At 39.9% G+C, this 25,189-nt stretch overlaps 2 protein-coding genes across 7 annotated transcripts in view; both read left to right on the forward strand.

Moving 5' to 3' along the window:
* Positions 1-17,713, forward strand: part of NUP155 (nucleoporin 155) — a 30,985-nt gene extending 13,272 nt beyond the window's left edge. The window contains 19 exon segments of the mRNA XM_032213731.1: positions 519-581; positions 1,809-1,959; positions 3,952-4,018; positions 4,925-5,043; positions 5,483-5,586; positions 7,442-7,575; positions 8,205-8,396; positions 9,755-9,893; positions 10,093-10,228; positions 11,153-11,306; positions 12,213-12,317; positions 12,435-12,589; positions 12,682-12,811; positions 13,185-13,298; positions 13,551-13,671; positions 14,409-14,519; positions 15,154-15,290; positions 16,118-16,224; positions 17,285-17,713. Coding sequence (XP_032069622.1) covers positions 519-581; positions 1,809-1,959; positions 3,952-4,018; positions 4,925-5,043; positions 5,483-5,586; positions 7,442-7,575; positions 8,205-8,396; positions 9,755-9,893; positions 10,093-10,228; positions 11,153-11,306; positions 12,213-12,317; positions 12,435-12,589; positions 12,682-12,811; positions 13,185-13,298; positions 13,551-13,671; positions 14,409-14,519; positions 15,154-15,290; positions 16,118-16,224; positions 17,285-17,423 — 2,378 coding nt within the window. The 3' untranslated portion in view covers positions 17,424-17,713.
* A 4,951-nt stretch (positions 17,714-22,664) lies between these two features.
* The window catches only part of CPLANE1 (ciliogenesis and planar polarity effector 1), a 70,469-nt gene continuing 67,944 nt past the window's right edge, over positions 22,665-25,189 (forward strand). For 5 of the 6 annotated variants that reach the window (XR_004254975.1, XM_032213230.1, XM_032213233.1 and 2 more), the window contains exons 1-2: positions 22,665-22,760; positions 24,968-25,113. The gene's annotated coding sequence lies outside the window, so the exon portion shown is untranslated. Of the gene's footprint in view, positions 22,761-24,967; positions 25,155-25,189 lie in introns of all 6 variants that reach the window. The other variant, XM_032213231.1, reaches the window with a different exon arrangement.

Genomic DNA, 25,189 nt, shown 5'->3' on the forward strand with positions numbered 1-25,189 from the left:
AGTATTTGAGTTTCATATTCAGGATCTGGCCTTCTAAGGAGCAGTCAGGGTTGATCTCCTCTAGGACTAACCGGTTTGATCGCCTTGCAGTCCAAGGGACTTGCAGGAGTCTTCTCCAGCACCATAGTTCAAAGGCCTCAATTCTTTGGTGCTCAGCCTTCCTTAGAGTCCAACTTTCACAGCCATACATTGCAACTGGGAAAACCATAGCCTTGACTATACGCACTTTTGTTGGCAGGGTGATGTCTCTGCCCTCTCAATTCCTGGCAAATAGATGGGGGGGAAAGTAGTGACAGATTCTATTTTCCTGGGCTCCAAGATCACAGCATATAGGGACTGCAGCCAAGAAATTAAAAGACGCTCCTGGGGAGGAAAGCTATGTAAAATCTAGACAGCATACTAAAAAGCAAAAGAGAATAGTGCTTTTCAAAAACTTCTTAACCCTGGGATATATCTCCTGAAATTAGTTGCATTCATGTCTGACAGAAAGCGGTTTCCTTGTGATTTTTATGCATTAGGTTCACCTCTGCCTGCTGGTAGCCCCTACTCCAATCCAAGCTTTTTGGCAACACCCGCACAAGGTATTTTATTTTACTTCTTTCAGTTATTGAAACATATTACATCCATACCATATTTTTTGGAGTATAAGACACACCGGAGTATAAGACGCACCAAGGTTTTGAAGAGGCAAATTAAAAAAAAAAGTAGGTAGGTAGATAGAGGGATAGAGAGGGAGAGAAATAAAGAGAAATACAGTAGATAGGTAAGGAGAGAGAGTAGGTAGGTAGGTAGATAAAGGGATATATATAGAGAGAGAAATAGAGAGAAAGAAATACAGTAGGTAGGTAGGGGGAGAGAGTGTCTAGGTAAGGATAGAGGGATAGAGAAATAGAAAGAGAGAGAGAAATACAGTAGGTAGGTAGGGAGAGAGAGTAGGTAGGTAGGTAGGTAGGTAGGTAAAGGAATAGAGAAAGAACTAGAAAGAGAAATACAGTAGATAGGAAGAGAGAGAGAGTAGGTAGGTAGATAGAGGGATAGAGAGAGAGAGATAAAGTGGATAGGTAAGGAGAGAGAGTAGGTAGGTAGGTAGATAGAGGGATAGAGAGAAATACAGTAGGTAGGTACGGGGAGAGAGAGGTAGGTAGGTAGGTAGGTAGGTAGGTAGATGTTTCCAAGTGTATTTATCCATGTGCTGGAGAAGGAAATCGCTGACAAACCTGAAGACTGTTTCCACTGGCACAGCACTTGATCAATGTAATTCTCATCAGTTAAAGAGCTTTCCAAAAGAAAAAAAAAGTTTTTGCACTCTGCAAACCTCTGAAAAACAGCCCGTTTTTCGTGAAACAGGGCCCTTTTTTTTCAAATAAAAGGCATGAATAGCCCTGGGGGGGGGGCTTGCAGAGTGCTCCTGGGGAGGTGGGAGGGCAAGAAAAAGCAGAAAACGGCCCGTTTTTCGCTAAAATGGGACTGTTTTTGGTCAAAAACATTGCATGGATAGCCTTATGGAGGCTTATAGAGTGCTGCTGGGGGCTGCGGGGGGCAAAAAAAGGCCCTTTTTTGCTTGTTTCTGTCCTCCACAGCCCCCAGGAGCTCTCTGAAAGCCTCCATAAGAATATGCATAGCCATTTTTGTGAAGGGGGCAGGGCTTTGGGAGGCAAAAAATACTGTATTCGATGTATAAGACGCACCCAGATTTTCAGCCTCTTTTGAGAAAAAAAGGTGCGTCTTATACTCCGAAAAATACAGTATATAACTTAGCATATAATTAAGGTTAAACTGCACCATTAAATAATGGGTTAATATTTCAGGTTTGCAGCCTCCTACCATGTCCACTCCAATATATCCTGCAGTTGGTCATATGACTCAGCCTGGCGCTTCAATCAGTGGGATGATGTGTCCTGAGATCGTATATTCTGGAAAGCACAATGGTGTCTGCTTATACTTTTCCCGAATAATAGGGTGAGTATGCTTTTCTTCTAAATCTAATGCATTACCAGGGATATGCAAAACTCACTCTTCCAGGACAGAATATTCCACCAACAGCAGAACTTTGTGTTTTTCACCTAGATTATATTGTATCTGGCTGTTCTGAGGATGGTCTGTTAGTTTTCCAGAAATATATCTGGTTTGTGGCATTCCAGGTGTGGAATAAGAGCCTTTCTCTGAAACAGTGAGTTCTGCACACAGTGCTCAGCCTAACTGGATTGTTTAGTCGCAGCTTCAGTTTGTGGTACCAACTCACCTTCCACTAGCCCTATTTAAGTTTAAGGATGAAGTCTGTTTTAGTTAAAAGCATAAATATCCAGTCTTCATGAGCCTGTGCAGGGAGAACATGACCTAAAGTATCATGACACTATGTCTTAGATAGATTAAATTATTTTTGGCTATAATATGTGTATTGGCTCACTCTACGTTAATTTTAAAAAATGCTGAAGATACATTATTGTTTTTGTTTTGGAGGAAAAAAACCTTAACAGTTTTGAAACTAGCCCGGGTGTCTTTCATCCTTCTGCTTCAACTCCCTGTCGCAGCAGAGGGATGAAGGAGCTGTTGCCCTGTCGCAGTGGTGGTGATGGCCGGAGCCTTTGTGTGAGAGCAAAGTACACCTGCACTTGCCAAAACAGCATTCCGCCTTTGTCACGATATATTTCCTGTTGCTGTCTCCATGGCCTGCCTGCTGCTCTAGTAGTGCCTTGTGCAGCACAGTGAAATTTAGCGTGCTTTACAATGGGGAAAATGGGATCCCCTCCTCCTGGAGCCCATTACAACGCAGAGCCACAATGTGACGCTGCTCCACTTGTCCCTGGCAACAGCAACGTTATTGTTGGCTCACTCTCGCCTCCCAAATGAAAGAATGGGGAAGAGAGGGGGGGAAAGAGAGAGATGAGAGAGAGGGAGAGAAAGTGAGTCATGTAACTGGGTGGGAGTGAGTGATGTTGAGTTGACCACGCCCACCCAATTTTACAGCTCCCAGTGATTTCTTTTCACTTTGGACCAGTTTCTTGGGAAACTGGTCCAAATGGCTCTTTGAGTGTTTAAGGTTGCAGACCTCTACACTAGCCGTATATTTTTTCTCTACTGTGCAAAATATCTTTCAGTGAAAGTTTCAATATATTACTCTGATATGGTAGAAAAATAAATTCTCCAAATTTTATTTTAATAGTTCAATTATAATAATTCATTGAAATGATGTGAAGAAAATCCAAATTTTGCTTAGTTATTGCTATGACACAGGTGACCTAGGGTGGGCAGAGGCAGTCTATAATAGAGTCCTTTATTGCTCTGTTGAATTCTATAATAAATGGCCCTACAATAGCTGGTAAGGCTTCACCCCACACTTCCCTGAAAACAGCCACCCACAGTCCAACAAATCAAAGCCAATTTGCTAAGACAGAGGGGAAGTCCAAAGATGAGGGGCATGGTCCAGAATTGAAGTCCACAAGGCAAAAGGCAAGTCCACAAGGCTAGGCACAGGCAGAAACCAGAGTCAAGGCTGAGTTTTTTCCAAAGCCATCATCGCTGAACGATATAGTCATCTGGTATGCTTTACAACAAAATTCCAGCCCAATTGCCTTTCTAATTTAAAGATTATCTGTAAAACAGTTTGCCTGCAGATTTGGTAGTGAAAGGGGAACTAGTGCATATATTACAAATGGGTTATCTTTTGGAGTAAAAAAAGGGGGGGGCATCTTATAGTGTAAGGAATTTATAAATTTTGAAAAAAACTTTTCAAATGAATAACTGTCAAATGTATGTACAGAATTTGTTACAGATGAATGCATGAATACTTTTTCAATGCAAGTATTAGGGAAAAAAGCATCCATTTATTGCATATGAAATAAACCTGTGTGTGTTGTAAAGTGGTGGTAGGATTGGTATACATAACATGAAAATTTGCAAAGTAGATTTCTGACAGCATTAAAAGGTGAGTTGCATTTTCCTGCTTTTCAGAAACGTTTGGGATGGAAGTATAGTTGTGGAGAGAGTTTTCAAGAGTGGCAATCGAGAAGTTGTAGCGGTAAGTGATGATGGGTATTAATGCATGCTTCTCAGAATTTTTATTAAAGATTTTACTTGTGATATGCAAAATGCTTTTATCTTTACGTGGGCTTGATCACAGCCACTTTAATTGATGGCAGGAATGCACTGACTACTATTTAACATCAGTTGGAATGTGATTGGTTAATTCTGAACACAGCCACATCCCTACTTATAAGGGGGTATGAATACTTATGCAGTCACATTATTCCAGTTTTTTATTTTTATTTTCTCCCCACTAAACAATTTCAGTTTGTTTTTAAATTGAATTGTAGAGATGATATATTAAAGATGGAAATAATTCTGAAGTGATTTCTCTTGGTCTGGGGTTTATTTGTTTTTTTACATTTCAAAAACCTGGCATTTTAACCTAAGGTGTCTAGACTTTCTATATCCATTATATATTAAAGGCCCTGCTTGGAAAAAAGCAGAATGGTGTGTTTATTTGTGGCATGGCCTGCTGAAAGTGGCTGTTTGAGAGCCTAAGGCCATGATGGCAAACCTATGTCATGCATGCTACAGGTGGCGCGTAGAACCCTCTGTGCGCATGAGAACTGTTGCCCAGCTCAACTCCACCGCGCATGCGGGCACCCCTCCCATCAGCCAGTTGGTTTTGGGGTCTCTGCCGCACATGCAGAGATGTGGATGCATATGCGAGGGGGGGTCACATGTACAAGAGCGCAGGGGGTCCGTCACCCCGTTTTTTGTTTCAAGAGGCTTCAGGGAGGCCTGCTAGGCCCAAAACAGAGCACAGAGGGTTGTGCGCATGCATGGAGGGAGTTAGGAGACGAGAAAAAGGTTAGCCATCACTGGCCTAAGGGTATGGGACCAAGGGTATGGGAACAGGAGTAATTCGGGCCTAAGCCTTTGCCTTTCTCTACCATAGGTTGAAAGCAGTGTTCCCCCACAACTATTAGAATCAGTGCTACAGGAATTAAAAGGGCTGCAAGAATTTTTGGACAGGAATTCCCATTTTGCCACAATAGGATCTCTTAGAAATCCCAGGTAAGATGGTTTTCATTCCTCACAATTGATTTTGAAGCAAATCATTGGAGCTATTGTTTTAATTGTTCTTTTTAATGGTGAGTGTTTCTGTTTCTGAAGCTGATTTTGGTTCCATAACAAACATTTCAAATGTATACATTTTCTTGCCAGCCGTAATTATAATAAACTAATTCTGATAAATATTTCTGGGCAGTTTGGAGTGTGATAAAGCAAGCTCTGTTCTTGCTGTTTGCTGGTTTTGCTGATCAGCACTTGGTGTAAGAAGGGTTGTAGGGACAAAAGCTGTCCCAACCTTTTGTTTTCAACATTTGTGGGTGCTGATTACTGATATCATTCCTAGCCAACATGGCCATTGGGATGTTAACCTATGTCTGCTCCAATTTGTTCGTTGCAATTTTAGCATGTTGTTTACATGGTTGCATTTGTTTTCTTTACAAAGTTTCATCAACCCAGCTACCCTGCAACAGCGTTTACTTGGAGTGATGCAGTATGAGGTTGGAAGCTCTCAACAAATGCAGCAAGAAGTTCAGAGGAAGTTTCATGGTAACTTTCACGAGTTTTGGCACTATCATATTTTTGTTAGGGGGAAAAAGTTATGAGAAAAAAAATTGTTGTCGCCTTGATGAAAAATAGTTTGTTTTTTCCCAAAATTGATAGAGAAGAAATTGTCTTGTCCAAAAGATATTGAGCTCATAATGGTCAATGAAGTCAACTTATCAACAGATAGAATGGGCATTCTGCAGATCCTATCAAGCAAAGAATGTTGGCTGGCAGGGACTAGAAGGCCAGATTTTTCTACAGCAGCCCCTGCGCTATGCAACATCCTTTTTTTAATAAAGTTTTTTATTTTAATACAAACATACCATTTTTCATTAAACAGTGTGCCATCTGGGTACAAATATTTTGTGCAATGACAGTTACAATTACAGTCATATTCATTATTTATCTATTCTTACGTTTAAACTAATACATAACATACTATTATAACAATCCCTTTCTTAATATATTTAACTTTATTAATACAATTGTCCTATTTCACTCCTGCTTTAATTTCTATTTTTCATATTTATTCTCTAACCATTGATAAAATAACTCCCATATACTAAAGTCTTGCCACATTTTTCGAGTGGGCAAAACTATAAGCCCCCGCCCGAAAATAAGCCCGCTGGACAAACCCCCCCCCCCCCCGGCGAGGCAGAGCACCAGTCACCAACCTAGCGGTATCCAGAAGACGCCAAGCTGCGGGAACCGGGGGGGGGGGGCGGAAGAAAGGCACTCACATTGCTTGGCACCTTCAGAATACCGCCAGGTTGGGGAGTGACGTTCTGCCTGGCTGGAGGGGGGAGTTGCCAGGCGGCTGCTCCTTTGCAAGCGGGCTCCCAAAGAGCCAGGCACAGCCTCAGGAGCGAAGCAGCCATGAGGTGACCATGCTCACGAGCAGCCACCCGGCAAACCCCTTCTCCAGACGGGCAGAGCACCATTCACTGACCTAGGGAATATCCCTAAGGCGCCAAGCCATGTGGCACTCTGCCCGCCCCCCAGCTGCCGCGGCTTGGCATATTTGGGATACCCCCTAGGTCAGTGCATGGAGCTCTGCCTGGCTGGAGAGGGGGGTTGCGTTAGCGTCTGCTCCGCCCCTGCTCGCATGCCTCCCAGCCTCATCATGCCCCTTGCAGCCGCCGCCGAGCTCCGAACAAAATTTCTTCTTTGGCGGTGGAGCAGGCGCTCGCGCAACTTCCCTCCAGCCAGGCAGAACGCCACTGCCCAACCTAGCAGTATCCCAAAGGTGCCAAGCAATGTGAGTGCCTTTCTTCTCCCCCCGGCTCCCGCGGCTTAACCCTAGCCCTGAGGCTATGCCCAGCTCTTCGGGAGCCTGCTCACAAGGGAGCAGCCCGGCAACCCCAAAGCAATAAGCCCACCCCCTCTAGTAAGCCCAAGGCCATATTTCATGGGTCAAAAAAATATAACACCCTGTTGTATTTTCAGGGAAACACGGTAGATATTTTAAATGTTTTTTTACTATTTTAATGCTTCAGTCCAAACCTAAGAAATTATTTGTGTTCAAGTTGAAATTTATTGCATTGCGTTACTACATAAATGACCTAAACTAAATAAATTTCCTTCAAGGCTGCTCACTCTCACCAACTTTTAAAAAGTGTGGACTTAAGCTTCCAGAATTCCTTAGCCAGTCATGTTGGCTAGGGAATTCTGGAAGATGAAGTCCATACTTTTTAATGTTTTTGAGGTTGTGAAACATTGCCTTAAATGATGGACAATGTCCCTTAGGCAAAACTGAATGAGTTTGGAGAGCCCCACAGTCATATATTCTTTGTGGTTTCTTGAAAAGGATTAGACAACAAGAAAACAAAAAGCAGCAATCTATGTTTTCATTTTGCAGCAGAAGCACAGTTATCTGAGAAAGCTTCCCTACAAAGCATCCAACAGCTGGTGCGGAAAACTTGCCAAGCGCTGGCTCTGTGGAAGCTTCTTTGTGAACATCAGTTCAATATTATTATAGGTGAACTACCAAAGGTATGTAACAGCTACATTTCTTTTTATGTGATTTTTGATATTAGGGTAACACAAAGCCATTGTAAAAATCTAGATAAGTTTTTTCCCGGTACATTGTGTACCGGGAGAGAGGAGTGGTAGAGGGGGAGGGGAAATAGGGTAGAGGGGAATGATGGAGGGAAGATGGAAAGTTGGAGGGGGGCGAAAGAGGTTGTATGGAGGGTCGAAGAGGTACATTGGGTTTCTATTTTGTGGGGTATTGTTGACAAGAGGAATGGCTGTGTTTATTGTTTAATGTTATATGGCCCCGGTTATGCACAGTATATATGTGACTGTACGAAAATGAAAAATAAAAACACATTTACACACACAAAAAAATATCTAGGTAAGTTTTCAGAATATATTTTAAAATAGAATATAAAAATCTAATTTTAATCAGAACACAATATAAGAGGGTGATTAATAGGCTATGTCAGTTTTTCTGCCAGCACAATTAAACCAATTTTAAACAAGTACATATTTAAGGACAACATACTATGTGCTGCAAATCATCTTCCTTAAATAGTTTTTCATAAATACATAAATGTCTGCTTAAAGTATATCAAGCTATTTGGGGTGTAGCAGAAATGTGATTATGCTTTTTTTTAAAGGAGTTTCAAGAACATCTGAAGATTACTACTTTCAGAGACCTCGTCATTAGAGATAAAGAACTAACTGGAGCCGTTATCGCTTCCCTTATCAACTGCTACATCAGAGACCATGCTGCTGTGGATGGCATCAGTTCACATTTACAAGACATTTGTCCGCTACTGTACAGCACAGATGATGCCATCTGTTCTAAGGTATTTGAGAGTATCTAGTTTATTTAAACTAGCTAAAATTAAGGATACATCATGCTACCTGATCCAGGTTAATAAGAGATTTATTATCGGACGGGCTATGCATAAGGCTGAATATTTTAAAAAAAATAAATACTATGAAAATGACTTGTTTTTTCATAAAATGCATTCATAGACAAAGTTGATTAGAAATAGTTGACTGTTAAGACATCTTTCCTTATCACAAAATTGTATAGACATTTACTTGTATGTGACAGAAAACAGTTAGCCCATGGCTTCTCTAAACAAAGGATGGACAATGAGGCCAAAAGGTCATTGAAGGAAAAGATTTTAGATTAGGATGACAAGATATTAGCTTAGCATCAAGGCAGCATAACTCTGGGAGATTGTCTTTTACCACCAATCCAGCTGATAATCAAGAATAGACATTGCATTGACTGGCTAGATTCAGTCACAGATGGTAAATCCTCCAAAATGCCTTCGACAAATGACTTTTCCTTTGTGATTCCTAAACCACAGAAGACATGTAGGATGTTCTATTGTATTGTAAATTCTACCCAAAACTTATACAATGTACTAATTTGGCCTCTCATAAAGGAATTCTCAAGGAGAATATTACTGGTATGTGACACAATTGCCCATAATGTAGCCTTAACTGCAATAAGGATGAGGCAGCAAATATTGTGTAATAACACTGCATTTCTTTAATACCTTCAAAAGTTTGTCCTCTCCCCCTCCTTTTTCTTTTTAATTCATAATTTCTTTTAAATTATTTTATGAACTATGTAGAATACTATATATTTGTTCAGTCATTTATTTATTCCAGGTTCTTTTGTCTCATGAGATAAAAGAACCTGGAATAAATAGGTCCTGAAATAAAACTAGAGATGATTGGAAGGTAAAGCTGAAAGTGATCCCAGTAGTGGTACCACAAGCCGTAGGGCCTGTGACTTCTAAGCTGAGAGAATGACTCTAACAAATCCCAGGAACATCAGAGCTCTCTGTCCAGAAGAGTGCAGTGTGTGGAGCAGCTAAGATACTTTGCACAATCTCTCTCTCCTTCTTACACATGCACACAGAAACACAAAAAACACCGATACAAAAGAACATCCCTCTCCTGGTCAAAAATCAAATTTAACGTTTGTATGACAAATATGATTCAAAACAGATACTTGTAATGTAAAATAATGTTTAATTCTCCATTTGATGTTTGTTTTAAATCTCACAGTTTTAAATCTTACAGAATACGACCAGAATCTTCTCTCAATAATTTCCTGTGGTGAAAAATTGACTTTCAAGGCAAGGGGTTCAAAGACAGATACAGAATGAAAATAAATTGATGTCTGCTTATGTTATTCCAGGCAAATGAACTACTGCAAAGATCCAGACAAGTTCAGAACAAGTCAGAAAAAGATAAAATGTTAAGAGAGTCATTGAAAGAATACCAAAAAATTAGCACTCAGGTGGATCTTGCCAACGTCTGTGTACAGTATAGGCAAGGTAAGATGCAGTTATTTGCTGAAAAGCTTCCACATCAACATTTTTTCATTTCAGTTATTGATATGTGTCAGTACGGAAACAGATTTACTCAATTAACAAGACTTTAAAACAACAACAGAGAAACAAATAGTTGAATTAGTTTTAAATTTATGCGGCATTTTGCCTAATATCTTTTCCTCCCTCTTTTTTTAATTTTAAGTGCGTTTCTATGAGGGTGTGGTAGAACTTTCTCTGACAGCTGCAGAGAAAAAGGATCCCCAGGGCCTCGGACTTCATTATTACAAAAACCATGAACCAGAAGAGGATGTTACTGGCTGGCAGGCTTTCCAGGAGAGGTGAGTATTTTGGAAAATAGAAGGGATTTTCCCCCCCAAAAAATACTTTCAGCAAAATATTATTGGGGAATTCTAATACACGGGATAAACTTTAAATTACTGCTGACCGAAATATTACTCCCAAGGATATGTTGTCATCACATCAGAGGTGGTATTCAGCAGGTTCTGACCAGTTCTGGAGAACTGGTAGCAAAAATTTTGAGTAGTTTGGAGAAATCAGTAAATACCATCCCTGACTGGCTCCACCCCCATCTATTCTCTGCCTCCCGAGTCCCAGCTGATTGGGAGAAAATGGGGATTTTGCAGTAACCCACCACTGCATCACATACAGGTTACATTTAACTTAATGACCACAATTGGGACCAGAATGTCCCTTGCTCTGCAAGGCCATTGTAAACTGAGTCACGCCCAATTTTACAACTTTTTTAGATGGTTGTTAAGCATATCACTGCAGCTGTTAAGTGAATCACATAGTCATTAAGTAAATCCAACTTCTTCTCCCCACTGACTTTGCTTGTCAGAAGCTGGTTGGGAAAGTCACACATGGCAATTACATGACCTCAGGATGCTGCACCCATCATAAATACATGTCAAATGCTCAAATTTGATCATATGATTGTAGGGATGCTGTAAGTGCGAGGACTATTCACAAGTCACTTTTTTCAGTTCTGTTGTAACTTCGAATGGTCATTAAAAGGAATTGTAAATTGAGGTTGTAAATTCTTTACTGAATTTATTGAGTATTTTTTAAAATTTGTATTGTAGAAAATTTATATACATTCCAGTCTCTGCTAATCTTATGCTCAAGTAAGATGTCACCTGGAATATGTGTTATCTTAAAATGATAAAACTTGAAGACATTGATGTACATTGGTTTTTTTCCCCCCTCATGAGCATGTTACTCCACTTGGCATCTTTTTACAGGTTAAATTGTTATAAATGCATCACAGACACCCTTCAGGAGCTGGTTAATCAAAGCAAAGCTGCCCCTCAGTCTCCCAGTGTGCCCAAGAAACCAGGCCCTCCTGTTTTGTCCTCTGATCCCAACATGCTGAGCAATGAGGAAGCGGGACATCATGTAAGCGCTACTCAAGTCATATACTGAGGAGTTCTTCAGGGATGAATAGGATTTCTTGGATTGTTTTTTAAAATCTATTTATTTTTCTTATTAAAGCATGATAACTTCTTGCATACAAGATTTTCAGAGATTAATCTATATATATATAAAAGGCAAATACCACTCACTCATCACGAAATCTCCAGAACCGTAAAGCCTACAAACTTGAAATTTGGCACTTATGTTCCTCTTGGCTTCTAAGTGCTCGCTAAAAAGGATTTTTCAAAATGACCATCAGATCATTAGTAATTCTGATACAGTAATTAACACACTCTAATGCTAAGGAGTTCTACTCCCTTTCCCCACCTGAAAAGAATTCTGTTCCAACTGCCAGTTGCCTTATATTAACATGCTCTGATGCTAAGGAGTTAGACATTCTACTCCCCCTCCCCACCTGAAAAGAACTGTTTCAACTCCCAGTTGCCTCATATTCCGTTACCTCAGTTCAAACTGGCAGATGTTCCACTCTTTCATTCAGGAGCGGTCTGGGGCTCCTAACAGTACTAAACGTTGGTACCTCACCAAAATATCTATGCCTTCCACCTATGGAACTGCTTCCGGACTCAAGGGGGGGGGGGGGGAGTGATATTCCCTTATGTGTTACAATCACTGACCACCACTGAGCCAACGGATTGTGAACCGAATTTATCCTGCATAGCTCGGTCACATAGTTTCACCATATCCAGCTAGTTGGAGTATAGAAATATTCAGTATTTAGTACTTTAGTAAATACTGACATATTCAGTATTTAATACTTTGGTATATGGCTATTAAGAGCCTTTTTTAATTCTAGAAATGAAGGCATGCTTTACATTCTTGCAGATCTCACAAATAACTTTTAAAATGTATCTGTCTTCCTGATTCTAGTTTGAACAAATGCTTAAACTGGCTCAACGGTCCACCGATGAACTTTTTAGTATTGCCCTTTATGGCTGGTTGATTCAGGCTGATTTATCAGATAAACTGCTGCAGGTAAGATCACAGAACAGCTTGATACACATAACTATAGTTTCTGCTTCAGTTTCAGAAAAATAATGGATTAAAAACGGCAATGGCAAATTGATAAGATTCCTACCTCCATTTTTCTAGGTAAACTCTCCCTTCCTGGAGCCATATTTGGCACGCATGGCCAAAATTGATCAAAACAAAGTTCGCTATATGGATTTGCTATGGAGATTTTTTGAGAAAAATAGAAGTTTTAGTAATGCAGCCCGGGTGCTCGCAAAATTGGCAGACATGCACAGGTAATATATCTTTTTTTCTTTCAAGACTTCAATTATGATTGCATTATTATTATTCTATGGATTATTAATTACATGGCTTTATTATTTAATAGCACTGAGATTTCGCTTCAGCAGCGCCTTGAATATATTGCCCGTGCCATCTTGAGTGCTAAGAGCTCAACAGCGATATCGCCAATAGCTGCAGATGGGGAGTTTTTGCATGAATTGGAAGAGAAAATGGAAGTAAGTAAAAGCTGATTTACATTACATTGATGCCAGTGTTGCTTGAAGGAGATATGTAATTTTTTTTTCATATTGTTGTAATTAAAAATGAAGAAGTATTTTTAATCAACATCTTTCATCTGATTACTTTCATTTATTAAAAACAATAATTAAAACATAATTTTGTTTGTTGTGCTTTTGTATTGCCTTTGTGATAATAAAAATGATGCAGAACAGTAAAATTATTGTAACAGTAACAGTAATTTGTTAAAATAGTATAAAGGTGTTTTTTTAAGTGAGCAAAAGGGAGCGATTCAAACACAGAACTATTATAAGCACAGTAATTATAAAAAGTTTAAACTTTTCATTTAAATATTTTTGTATTTTTAATCAGGTTGCCAGGATACAGTTTCAAATACAAGAAGTCTTACACCATCAGTGTTCTCATCATTCTTCAGTGCAAGATGCAGTTTCCCAATTGGATTCTGAGTTGATGGAAATTAGCAAGGTATCTGAACTTCACCATTCTAGGTTCCAATTCTAAAAAACTTGTTTGTTGGAATATATATTTACACCTTAAATAATTTATTTTTCCTATTCATACTTTGAAAACTGCAGCTGGCTTACTATCTGTCTGTCTTATTGGCTATTTCAGGTGAAGATATGATATTTAGTATTTTCATTACTTAATTAGTGTAAAATAATGTTTTCCATTTTTTACAAGTGACCAAATTGTTATTTTGCCTTTTTAAATCTTTAGCTCTATGGGGAATTTGCAGATCCTTTCAAACTCTCTGAGTGTAAATTGGCCATTATACATTGTGCTGGACATTCAGATCCTATCTTAGTGCAAACTCTTTGGCAAGAAATAATTGAAAAAGGTAGGTCTTTTGTAAGTTGAATAAGTTTGTCAGATCATTTTTCATCTCTTGATTTCTCATTTATATTTTCACTTTTAACAATCATTTCTGTCTTTTGGCAAGAGTTTCTTTACTTTCCAATACTCCTACCTGTTTGAGATTTTCTCTTCCACTGCTGTCAATAATGGCCATCTCCCAATTTCAAAGGTCCTTTGAAATGTTTTGATATCATTCTGCAAATTTCACTCTTTTCCCCTGCCTGGAGCTTTAGTCCCTTACAGTGTTCATTCATATATTTGTCAAGTTTATTTTCAACTTTCCATCTATATTGCATTTCTTCATAGAATAAACAACTTCCATTCACATGAAAATGTTATTTTATTTACTTAATTTTTCAGGGCTCTTAGCAAAAGTTCTAATCAGTAAAGGAGAAGAGTTGTAGGACATGTTTGAAACAAAAGTCCTTGGTATTCTTTGAGTTTGGTTCTTTTCTTGGAGACATTTCATTAACCAATCTAGGTAAGGTCATCAGTGCACTGATGAGGTTACCTAGTTTCAACCGACTGGAGTACAAATGGGCTCTCCTTGTTTGGAGACGCTCCAGTGAATGAAGCTTGCCGTTAGTCATTGCCATGGTATTATCACTACTCATTGGGAGGCATCTAATTTTCATCACCTGGACATCAGTTTATTGTATCTAATTATATTGAGTTGAAGTTTGAAAGAACATATGTAATAGATTTCCCTTTTTCTTTCAGCACTGAGTGACAGTCTTGCAATGAGTGCTCCTGATAGGATGCAGTCTCTTAGTCTGAAGATGGTAACGCTTGGGAAGATTTATGCTGGAACACCACGCTATTTCCCTTTAGGTATATAAGTCAATTTTAGATATTGAATAATATAGAGTTGTCAAGAAGGAAGTTGAAAGAAAATTTGAAAAAGTCCTACTGCTTGTTTTTCTTGAATCTGTGCCATATACTTGCTTCAAAATTTTCAAATGGTAGAATCCAGAAATATTGTTTGTAGGCTTCAGTGTTTTGCTTGTCATTTAAAACCAAGAGGCAGAACAGAAGTGGGAAAAGAAAATGAGGGAAGCCACCCGATTCCGGAATTGTATCCAAGCAAATATTTTAAAGACTTACATTTTACCTTTTGCCTTGTTAGTTGCTATTACCTTGATAAATAGCAAAAAAGATATTAGTCGAGATAGTAGCAACTAAGAGTGTCCTGTGTGTGAATTCTCAAGACTCTGGGTTTGGCCCTTTTAATCTAATGTGCTCAGATATGTCTATTTCTTTCTATGCCCAAGACTTCTTGGTCTCACTGACACTGAAGAAATTATGTTGAAAAACCTCAGCTTCTTTCCAACAGACTAAGTCCCAACCTGTCTTGTCATGTTCTCTGGTTCCATAGATGAAAAAAAATGAAAAAAGAAAGGATAACATCATTGCCATAAATTTATGCAAGAATTTGATATTTTATTGCATTTTATTTTTTCCTCAGATTTCTTAGTACAATATCTAGAACAGCAAGTTTGTTCTTTGAACTGGGATGTGGGATTTGTAACTTATACAATGCAAGAAATTGGTGTCCCACTACCACGGCTTCTTGAAGTATATGATCAGCTCTTTAAAGCACGGGTATGAATGAGTTCACAATCTAGTTTTCCGTTTTATTTATGACCTGTATTATAACAATTCATGGGATGAGAATACTTCTGTTTAAATGCAGTACTATGAGATGCTCAGTTAGGAAGTTTTTTGGTGATTATAGTTACAGATCATTAAGTTTCCAAACTATGAATGTATTTTCTGCCACCTATCAGTTAGAAATATGTATAAAGAAAGATGTGCTATATCTTTCCTCTTTAGGTGAAAATGAGGCCTTTGAGCTAAAAAAAGGATTTGCCTGATTTTCTTAGTTCCAGAAAAAAATAGATAGATTGAATTTTTCAAATGGGAGAAATATTAAAGGACCACTGGGCGGAGTGGGGTTTAACACATTTTCAACAGTGCTGGTACAGGCAAGAGCAGTGTTTACCCACTATCAAAAACAGGATCGTTCGCAGGGGAGGGTGATTGTTATTGGAAATGACTTCTTGCTAAAAAAAAATAGCAATGAAAATAGAAAGCTCATCTTGGCTCAGCTCCTACTTGACAGGTATGTCAAGTAGTTTTGTAGTATGTTTTAATAGTAGGTTTTACTGTACACTGCCCATAGTCACCTTGTTTGAGATGAGCATCTATATAGATTGATAATCAAATGTGTATATTTCTGAGCAATAATGGCTGCTGGTCTTTGTCACGGTTTAGTCTACTGTTTTGGTAGCAATGGAGAATCAGCAGTCGCTAAGCTGTCGACTGGTCAGTGAACACATGTACAAGCCAACAAGTCTTTATTTTTGCATATACACGTGTATGTGTACATATGTGTATGTGTATATATTTCCACATTTTTGTTTTTATAGGATCCCTACTGGAGCAAAATGAAGAAACCATTACATCTTTTGGAATGCATACATGTACTGCTATCAGGATATGTGCAAGATCCTAACAAAGTAGCTACTTTTGAAAGGTATTTTAAAGTTTATATACATTGGAAGTGAGGTGAAGTTTTATTAATATAGCACATGCTGAATGATGATGTTGACAATACGTACAATCCTGTTTAAACATATCACAATTAAGAAAAAAAAACTTCAGTCAAGCTTTTTAACAATATGTTGAGCATTTTCAGGCCTGTAATGACTTTTACTAACTTTTACTAATTTTTAATCAATTTTTTAGTCTTAAAACAATCGCTTCTGAAATAACACATTTTATAGAAGAGACATGTGGCAGGATGGCAAGAAATATCTAGTAGTCTTTCACCTTCCTATCCCAGAAAATTGTTTCTTTTTTTAACCAAGTTAATTTTTATACCTGAAAAATTTATGTCATCAGCCAAGAGTAGAATAATAAGCTAGCAAAAAAAGGACAAGTCAAGGTAATCCTTGACTTATGACCAGTTAGGGTTGAAATTTGTTGGTAAGCAAACTAATAAGTGAAGTACACCTAATTTTACAACCTTTTTTCCATGGTTAAGTGAATTATTGCAGTTGTTAAGTGAATCACAAGGTCATTAAGCAAATCCAGCTGCCCCTATTGACTTTCTTATTGGACGCTGGCTGGGAAGGTTGCAAATGGCAATCACATGACTGGGATGCTGCAACCATCTTAAATACATACCAATTTCAAGTGCCTGGATTTTGATCATGTGACTCTGGGATATTGCATTAGTCATAACTTCAAGGATCGTGATGTTCTTATGAGTGGTGGATCATTAGGAATTACTGCACTTGCAATTATTTGTGCCAACTTGGCATTATTTTCAGGCAAGCTTCCTTAGAAGTAGTCCCTTCATTATGGAATTTCCCTACCTGAAATGTGTGATTGTAAATTTGGTGTCTCTTGAATGCGTCCCTCTTCACCCAGCTTCCCAGAATGAATGTTGGATTAATAGGTCTATTTATTTTTATTCTGCTTCCATCCACCAACTTTTTAATGAATATGAGTTTCAAGACTTTAAGTCACTATATAGCAATTGCATGGAAAGGAATATAATAACAAGATCCATCTGTTTTCTTTCTCTTTAGACGGCGATTCACAAATATCTGCTTAGATGCTGTTAGCCGTTACCTTGTTGAATTGCAGTCTATAAGTCCGACACTAGCTGTACAGACCATTACAGGGAGCTTTAAATCTCTGCAAGCGAAATTAGAGCGGCTTCACTAAGTACAGTGATGCATGTCTACTTGTCCAGGTGAATTGGCTGTTAATGTACTGGAACTTGAAAAGGCAAAAATTCTGATAAGACTAAAGGAAATCAACTTCCTACTGATCAGTTTTCTAGTGTCTCTTCTTAATGAATGTCACACGGAGCAGAATGTATAAATAACATTGTTTTATTGTGTTCTTTTTTTTACTACTGCCAAATTTTTCTAACAGTGAAACTGTTTTATATGCTTTGGATTAAGATGCATTGTATAATTGTGTTCTGGCGATTAAACTTATTTGTAAAATGGGTTGGTTTTTTTGTAAATCTGTACAATGTGCTTGACCATATTATTCTGTAGAGTCCCAGCTGGTAGTTTAGGTAATGGGAATTGATTAACCGTGCTTCATTTTAAAATTCATCATGCTCCAGACAGAAATTCTGTTTCTACAGTGTGTACTACTGCTCTTACTTTTAAAACAAATTATTATTTGCCTGTACTATGAGAAATTTTGGCAGTGGTCATGTCAGCAGGAATTAATACCGGGGAACAAACAAGCCATTCATAATTTTTACTCAATCAACATTCTTCATCATTATACTTTATTGTTTATATGCACCCATCTCACTGTGTTTCTGGACAACTAACAGTAGAGTAAAATCAATAAAGACATTAAAATTAACAAGAATCAAATAAAAAACTACAAACCAAGACCATAACGGTATGGAGGTGGAATCTTCTCTATTACTCCTCCAGCCACCTCTACTATGGAGCACCCTCATCAGGGTCTCAAGCCCACCAGCAGAGCCAGGTTTAAGGAAGGCCAGAAGGGTGGGTCAGATCTCATCTCCAGCAGTGAGGTGTTCCAAAGCCCAGAGATGACAACAGAGAAGGTTCAAACAGAATAGAGCTGGAAGGGACATTGGCGGTTTTCTAGTCCAACCCCCTGCTCAAGCAGGAGACCCAATACCATTTCAAGTACCGTAGGTGGTTCTCCAGTCTTTTCTTTAAAAACCATGCATGATGAGAGCACCCACAACTTCTGAAGGCAAGCTGTTCCACTGCTTAATTGGATTGCTCCTAGACCCCTCCAGACAAAATTCCTTTGCCAAAGGGGTCTACAGTATACCTTTTTCTGCCAAAACAAATGGGGAGGAACAATCCCATTGGGGCAAGATAGTTCCTCAGATAACCTGGTCCCATGTCATAAAAGGCATATAAAGGGATAGCCAATACCTTGAATTGGACCCAGAAACAAACCAACTATATTCTGACATTCAAAAATCAGGATTTTTTAGAAGCAGGCCTGAACTTTTTAGAAAGGCTATTGGGCAATAAGTAACATTACTAATTAATTTTTCAAAGAGGTTTTTACTTAAGTTTAGCATCAAAATAATGTTGGTATTTTACTATGATCTTAGTGTAGGCACTTTGTTGATTATCCAAGGGGTTGAAGTACAGTTTCTATACTAGCCAGTAAGTTATTAGTGAAGGCTGTCTACATGCAATTATAAAAATAACTGAGTCCTAAATCTGCATTCCTATATTGATTCTTAAAAATGCAAGTTCCTGTCCTGTTTCTGTTGGAGATACTATTTAAGGTGCTTCCAGGATGATTATGATTAACCACTGACATCACCATTGCTCGGGGACGCCAAAAAGGCAAGTTAAATCCATGAGTTATCCACTATGGTACTTACACTGTCTTCAGTTCAATGGCCATTAGCCAACCTGAGCCAACTCAAGAAGCTAAGATGGGTTACTTACACTTGTTAGTATTCAGTAGGGAACATTGAGTATCCTAGAAAAAGGACAGTAGCAAACCATTTCCATACTATGTTACTATCCAGAAAACAATATGGATCTGTCCAGAAGCCCAGCTTGATATAAGGTGCCTTTAATTTCTAAGTAAAGTAATGAGTTTTCCTGTATGCTGCTTGGAGAGTCCAAGCATGGGTTAAATTCTCTCTGACTGCCCTGGACTGAATTGAAAGATCTTTAGCCACGCCTCCTCTTCCGGCACCTCAGATTTTTCAATTCAGTCAAGCCCAATGGACATGTTTTAAGTGGTTCCAGACTATCAACAGAAATTTACTCTTAATTTTGGACTTTCCAACCAAATAATTTTAATTCTGCAAGGAAAAAAGGTCTGCTTTAAATCTTCTCATTGATTCTATTGCTGCTGTTTGTTGCCGGCGCTTGTTCTGGGCTTCTCCAGGCGTGTGCGGTTTATGACTTGCTGGGCGACGTGAGCCGGCTTAAGAGCCAACGTGATCGCCTTTTCTCTTCACGCAGTGGTCAGCGGCGAGGGGACCCAGCCGCTTGCATTATATTTTAGCATTTTGGTGCGATGGTCAGTGATGCGAGGACCCAGCCATTTGCGCCATCGCCTTTGTTGCTTTGATTTTGGCGCCGTTTTTTCCAGCAGTTAGTTATTGCGGTGGGCATTTTAAGTAAGGGAAAACTTCTGGTGGCCATTTTAGTTGAACATCGTACTTAGGGCTCTAGTCGGGCCTCCGTTCGAGCCTCTTCGATCTTATGATTTGAAACATCTAACCTTCAAGAGAGTATTCCTAGCCACTATCACCTCTGCACGTAGGATCTCGGAAGTGGCAGCCCTGTCAGTCAGGGAGGACTTGTGTGTCATGCATCCTGACAGGGTCATTCTACGCTTGGATCCTTCTTTTCTTCCGAAGGTCAACACTTGGTTTCATCGGAGCCAGGAAGTCATTCTCCCGGACTTTTGTCCTCACCCTAGACATCCTTCTGAACAGATGGCACAAACTGGATGTGCGTAGAGTCATCCGCAAATGTATCAACCGCACTGCGGCATTCAGAATCGCTTTTTATTTCCTTTCAACCTGCTACCATGGGGTGTAAAGTCATCTCTGCCACCATCGGCCGATGGTTGCGGGCCTGTATCGCCCTTGCCTACCAGCTCCAGTCTAAATAGGTGCCATACTGCATCATGGGCCACTCTACAAGAAGCGCTGCATCTACAGGAGCCTGGGCAACCCAAGCGCCCATAGAAGAGATCTGCAGAACGGCTACATGGGCCTCACCACCCCAATTTGTACGAACTTACAAATTAGACAAGTTTGCATCAATGGAAGCAGCATTTGGGAGACGGGTCCTTCAGGGTATTCATGCCGCTGGAGAGACCATTGTCTCAGGTTCTTTCCGCCCTAGTGACATTTAGCTTGGGTATGTCCCATGCTTGGACTCTCCAAACAGCGTATGGGAAAATGACAATTGGCTTACCCGAAGGGTCCTTTTCTGTACGCTGTGAGGAGAGTCCAAGCCCGCCCTAGGGTCTCTCTCACAGCTTCCATTCTAACTTGATCTAGACTTACTTGACTTGGTTGTGACTTCTTTACTGAATTGGACTTATGCAATCTAAACTTGACTTGAACTATGACAACTCATTGGAACTACCTGTGAACAGAGTTACAGGTCCACACCTTCACCGAAAAATCTGAGGTGCCGGAAGAGGAGGCGTGACTAAAGATCTTTCAATTCAGTCCAGGGCAGTCAGACAGAATTTAACCCATGCTTGGACTCTTCTCGCAGTGTACAGAAAAGGAGCCTTCAGATAAGCCAATGGTCATTCTCATTGGGGTTTAGAATTCTCCGTGTTCATAACCAGTCCTCTATAGATATGTAATAGTTAGGTGTCAATGGGATGCTGCATAGGAAATGATCAGATGAGAGGATGGGGGATGGTGATTTCATGGTCAGAGAAAGAAACCTAAGAATGACCCACCCTAATTGATCAGATGGCTAAAAGTGGTGTCGGGAGATTTATTCCTTCCAATTTTCAAGATTCTGTCAACCTAGCTTTACAATAAAGTAAAATTAGTTCATCTAGTTATGTTTCCTATCTCATTTAGCTGGAAGTCCTGACAGTTCTGTGCAGCAGGAAGGAGAGACCATTTCACTTATTAGCCCAAAATAAAATGACATTCCTCAAATATATTATACTGCAACAGGGACTTTTAAGCAGATAGATATTTTCTCCCATCTCCATGTTTATTTACTAACCTACTTCTCCCATCTCCATGTTTATTTACTAACCTACTTTTATGGGTGAGATCATCACCCACAGAGCTTATGCTCTTTTCCCCAGTTTAAATGCCTTCCAGAGGAATTGCCTAGAGATGCTGGGGCTGATGGCACAACCACTCTAGGAGCACCAGATTGGTTTCTGCTTAAATCTTTATGCCTTCTTCCTTACCTGTGGAGCTGTAATCAAAGCCCATGTATCAGTTGAAGGATACTAATGTAGAACAAGATGTCCATCACAGTGAGGAAACCAGCTAGCAAATCAAGTCTTTTTAGTTGTGCTCCGCTACCAATAAATTTATGTGCACATCTCTGCAACTTTCTTTTTCTTTTCATTCTTTGTTCTCTTTCTTTTCATTCCTTCCTTCCTTCCATACAAAAATATTGAGGGAATTTGCCATCTCCTTCCAGGATTTTTTTATTTTATTTTATCGTTGTAGCTTATACTGCTAGCTAGGCTTTCCTGGTGGTCTCCCATCCATACTAATGTAGAACAAGATGTCCATCACAGTGAGGAAACCAGCTAGCAAATCAAGTCTTTTTAGTTGTGCTCCGCTACCAATAAATTTATGTGCACATCTCTGCAACTTTCTTTTTCTTTTCATTCTTTGTTCTCTTTCTTTTCATTCCTTCTTTCCTTCCATACAAAAATATTGAGGGAATTTGCCATCTCCTTCCAGGATTTTTTTATTTTATTCTATCGTTGTAGCTTATACTGCTAGCTAGGCTTTCCTGGTGGTCTCCCATCCAAGAACTAACCACATCCTAGTCAGCCAGTACTCTTTGCTGTGGCTGCTGACGGTGATGAACTGTTTTAAGATTAAGACTTCCCCCGAGTCAAGTGATGGCTTTGAAGGAACAAATCCATTAGTTCTCTTGGCAGTCATCATCAGGTAGCGGTTCCCATTTTCAGGGGACTTTTACACACACCCGCCCCAACTTCTCCATCTAATCTTAAATCCTGAGGCTTCCTCTGGGTCTCCTGCTTAGCTTCTTGAGTTCAACCGACGGCTGCGGGGTACTTGGCTGGATTAAGTCGTGTTAAAACGCCCGATATTTTGAGCAGATGTTCGGAACCCGAACATAACCGGAATCCCACTCTTCGCTCCGGCAACGAGACGCCTCAAAACCGCCCAGACCCGAAAAAAGAGGCGTCCTCCGCGTTAGAGGGGCGGAGCTTCCCTGTTTACCGTTGGAATGGGGCGCATGCGTGGTACTCGCGCTCCTCCACCCACCTCGGTTGGCAACTTGGGAGCCTCCTGAGTCCTGAAAGGGAAACCGTTGGGCTGAACCGGTGAGTAACGGGGCGCCCGTCTCTCTCTCTCTCTCTCTCTCTCTCTCTCTCTCTCTCTCTCTCTCTCTCTCTCTCTCTTCCGTTCTCTCTTACGCGGGAACTCGCGACCGCGAGCGACTGGAGAGCCAAGGAAAGGCGGCAGCCCGGCAGCCGCGAGGCTCCTGCACGAAGCGTGAGGGACGCGCCCCGTTGCAAAGCAGCCCTTGATGGGCAATTAGGCATAATAACGAGAAAGCGGCGGGGGGTGGGGGGCGCGCGGAGAAGGTGTCTGGAGGAGGATGTTGGTTCTCACAGGATCCATCTATCCTGGAGCCCTCTAGATCTACTGCACCGCAGTTTCTCCATTTGGATTTGCCAGCTTGGGGATCTATGCGCGAGTCATTCCAGGAGCAAGAGATGTGGGTGGGTGGGTGGGGTGGGGTGGGGGGTGGGTGGGAGAAAGCTATTAAATAGATATATATTTTTCACGGATCTGGAAGTCAGATTGCACACAAGGAAACGGGAGAGGAGGTGGGCAGGATTGTGCTTGGAAGCCTCATTGAGATTGGACCAAGGCTGAAGTGTTAGAATAGAATAACAGAGTTGGAAGGTCTTCTAGTCCAACTCCCTGCCCAGCCAGGAAACCCTACACCACCTTCAGACAACAACTTCTTAAAAAGATCCAGTGTTGGAGCATCCACAATAACACTGTAGTATTCTTTCATGAATTCAGGGAAATTCCTTGGGATTCCATGGTGATGTGGGTTCTTTTCTTAAAGCAGTATTACAGGTAGTCCTCAACTTGCAACAGTTCATTTAGTGACTGTTCAAAGTTACAATGGCATTGAATGGACTTATGACCATTTTTCACACTTATGACCTTTGTAGCATCCCTATGGTCACACGATCAAAATTCGGATGCTGGGCCAGTGACTCATGCTTATGATTGTTGCTGTGCCCCAAGGTCATGTGATCACCCGTTGCAACCTTCTGGCAAGCAAAGTCAATGGAGAAGCCAGATTCACTTAACAACCGGGTTATTAACTTATCAACTGAAGTGATTCTCTTAACAATTGTGGCAAGGAAGATCATAAAATGGAGCAAAACTCTCTTAACAAATGTCTCACTTAACAACATAACTTTGGGGCTCAATTGTGGTTGTAAGTCGAGGACTACCCGTATTGAAGTAGCATGTCATTACCTTCTAGGATACTTTATTACCTAGTTTAGTCTGTTGCCCTTGATTTCCTGATGGTCTCCCATCCAGTCAACCAGGGACTAATACTGTATAGCTTTTTAAGATCACCCACAGTCAACTAGATGCTGCCACTCGAGTGTAAATGTAAATGGAGATTCTCAATCATCCAGATCATGGTTATCCCAAAGGTGTTTTTTTCAAGAGACAACTGGACTTTTTTTGTTTTTCTTTGAAGAAGTTTCCTTTCTCATCCAAGAAGCTTCTTCAGCTCTGACTGGATGTTGAGAGATGGAAGGATTTATATTCCTTGCAGACAGCTGGTCATTTGCATGCCCCACCATCCAGTCAAAGCTGAAGAAGCTTCTTGGCTGAGAAGCTAAACATCTTCAAAGAGAAACAGAGAAGTCCAGTTGCCTCTTGAAAAAAGCACCTTTGGGATACTCAGGTGTAAGTTCAGTTTCCTGGGTGGAAATTGTCATTCTGTGCAGGGGACAGAGAATAGCCATGTATGTTAGTCTGAAGTACATTTCTGAGTTAACTTCATTAAATTTCTTAGTCATTTACATCAGTGCCTTTCCCTTGAGAACATAAAGTTTAGGACAAGTTAGCTTAAACAATTGGGCTGATATTAGTGTTTGGTTTTAATTTTGTTAGTGATGGTGATGACCTCATATTGTGATATAGGTTTTTTTTTGCAACTGTTAAATTAGTTAATGTGCTTGATGAGGTGATATACAAATATCAAATAAATCAAAATAAATAAATAATAACAAAATCAACTAGCTTGGGGAAGCTGTGGGTAGAGTGGAATCTGTTAGATAGTTGTATGACAGTTAATGGAATGCCCTTTCTGTATGTTTTCCTTCTGGTTTGTTTTTATCTTGTTTTCATCTTAATTTAAACTAGTGGTTTTAATAGTTTTTATATATACTTGATTATTACCATGTACATCTCCCAAGGTCACATTATGTAGAATGGGCGGCTATACAAATGAGAGTAAATAAAGAAGTTATTTTTGTATATGCAACAGACTAGCAATGGTTCTGGAAATGAAGAATCATCCAGCCTGATCAGAAAGACAGCTTCATCTAGCAAAGCATCCTGATTCTTACCAGCCAAAATGCTTTTTGGAACCTTATGGGCAGGAAACAAAGGCATGGTTGCTTCATTCAGACGGTACAGTTTTACCAATATGTTTATGGATCTAGACTTTAAAAGTATGTGAAAATTGTTGGAGGCAATATGCTGACTC

This window comes from Thamnophis elegans, chromosome 3 (assembly GCF_009769535.1).
Source record: "Thamnophis elegans isolate rThaEle1 chromosome 3, rThaEle1.pri, whole genome shotgun sequence".
Taxonomy (NCBI): domain Eukaryota; kingdom Metazoa; phylum Chordata; class Lepidosauria; order Squamata; family Colubridae; genus Thamnophis; species Thamnophis elegans.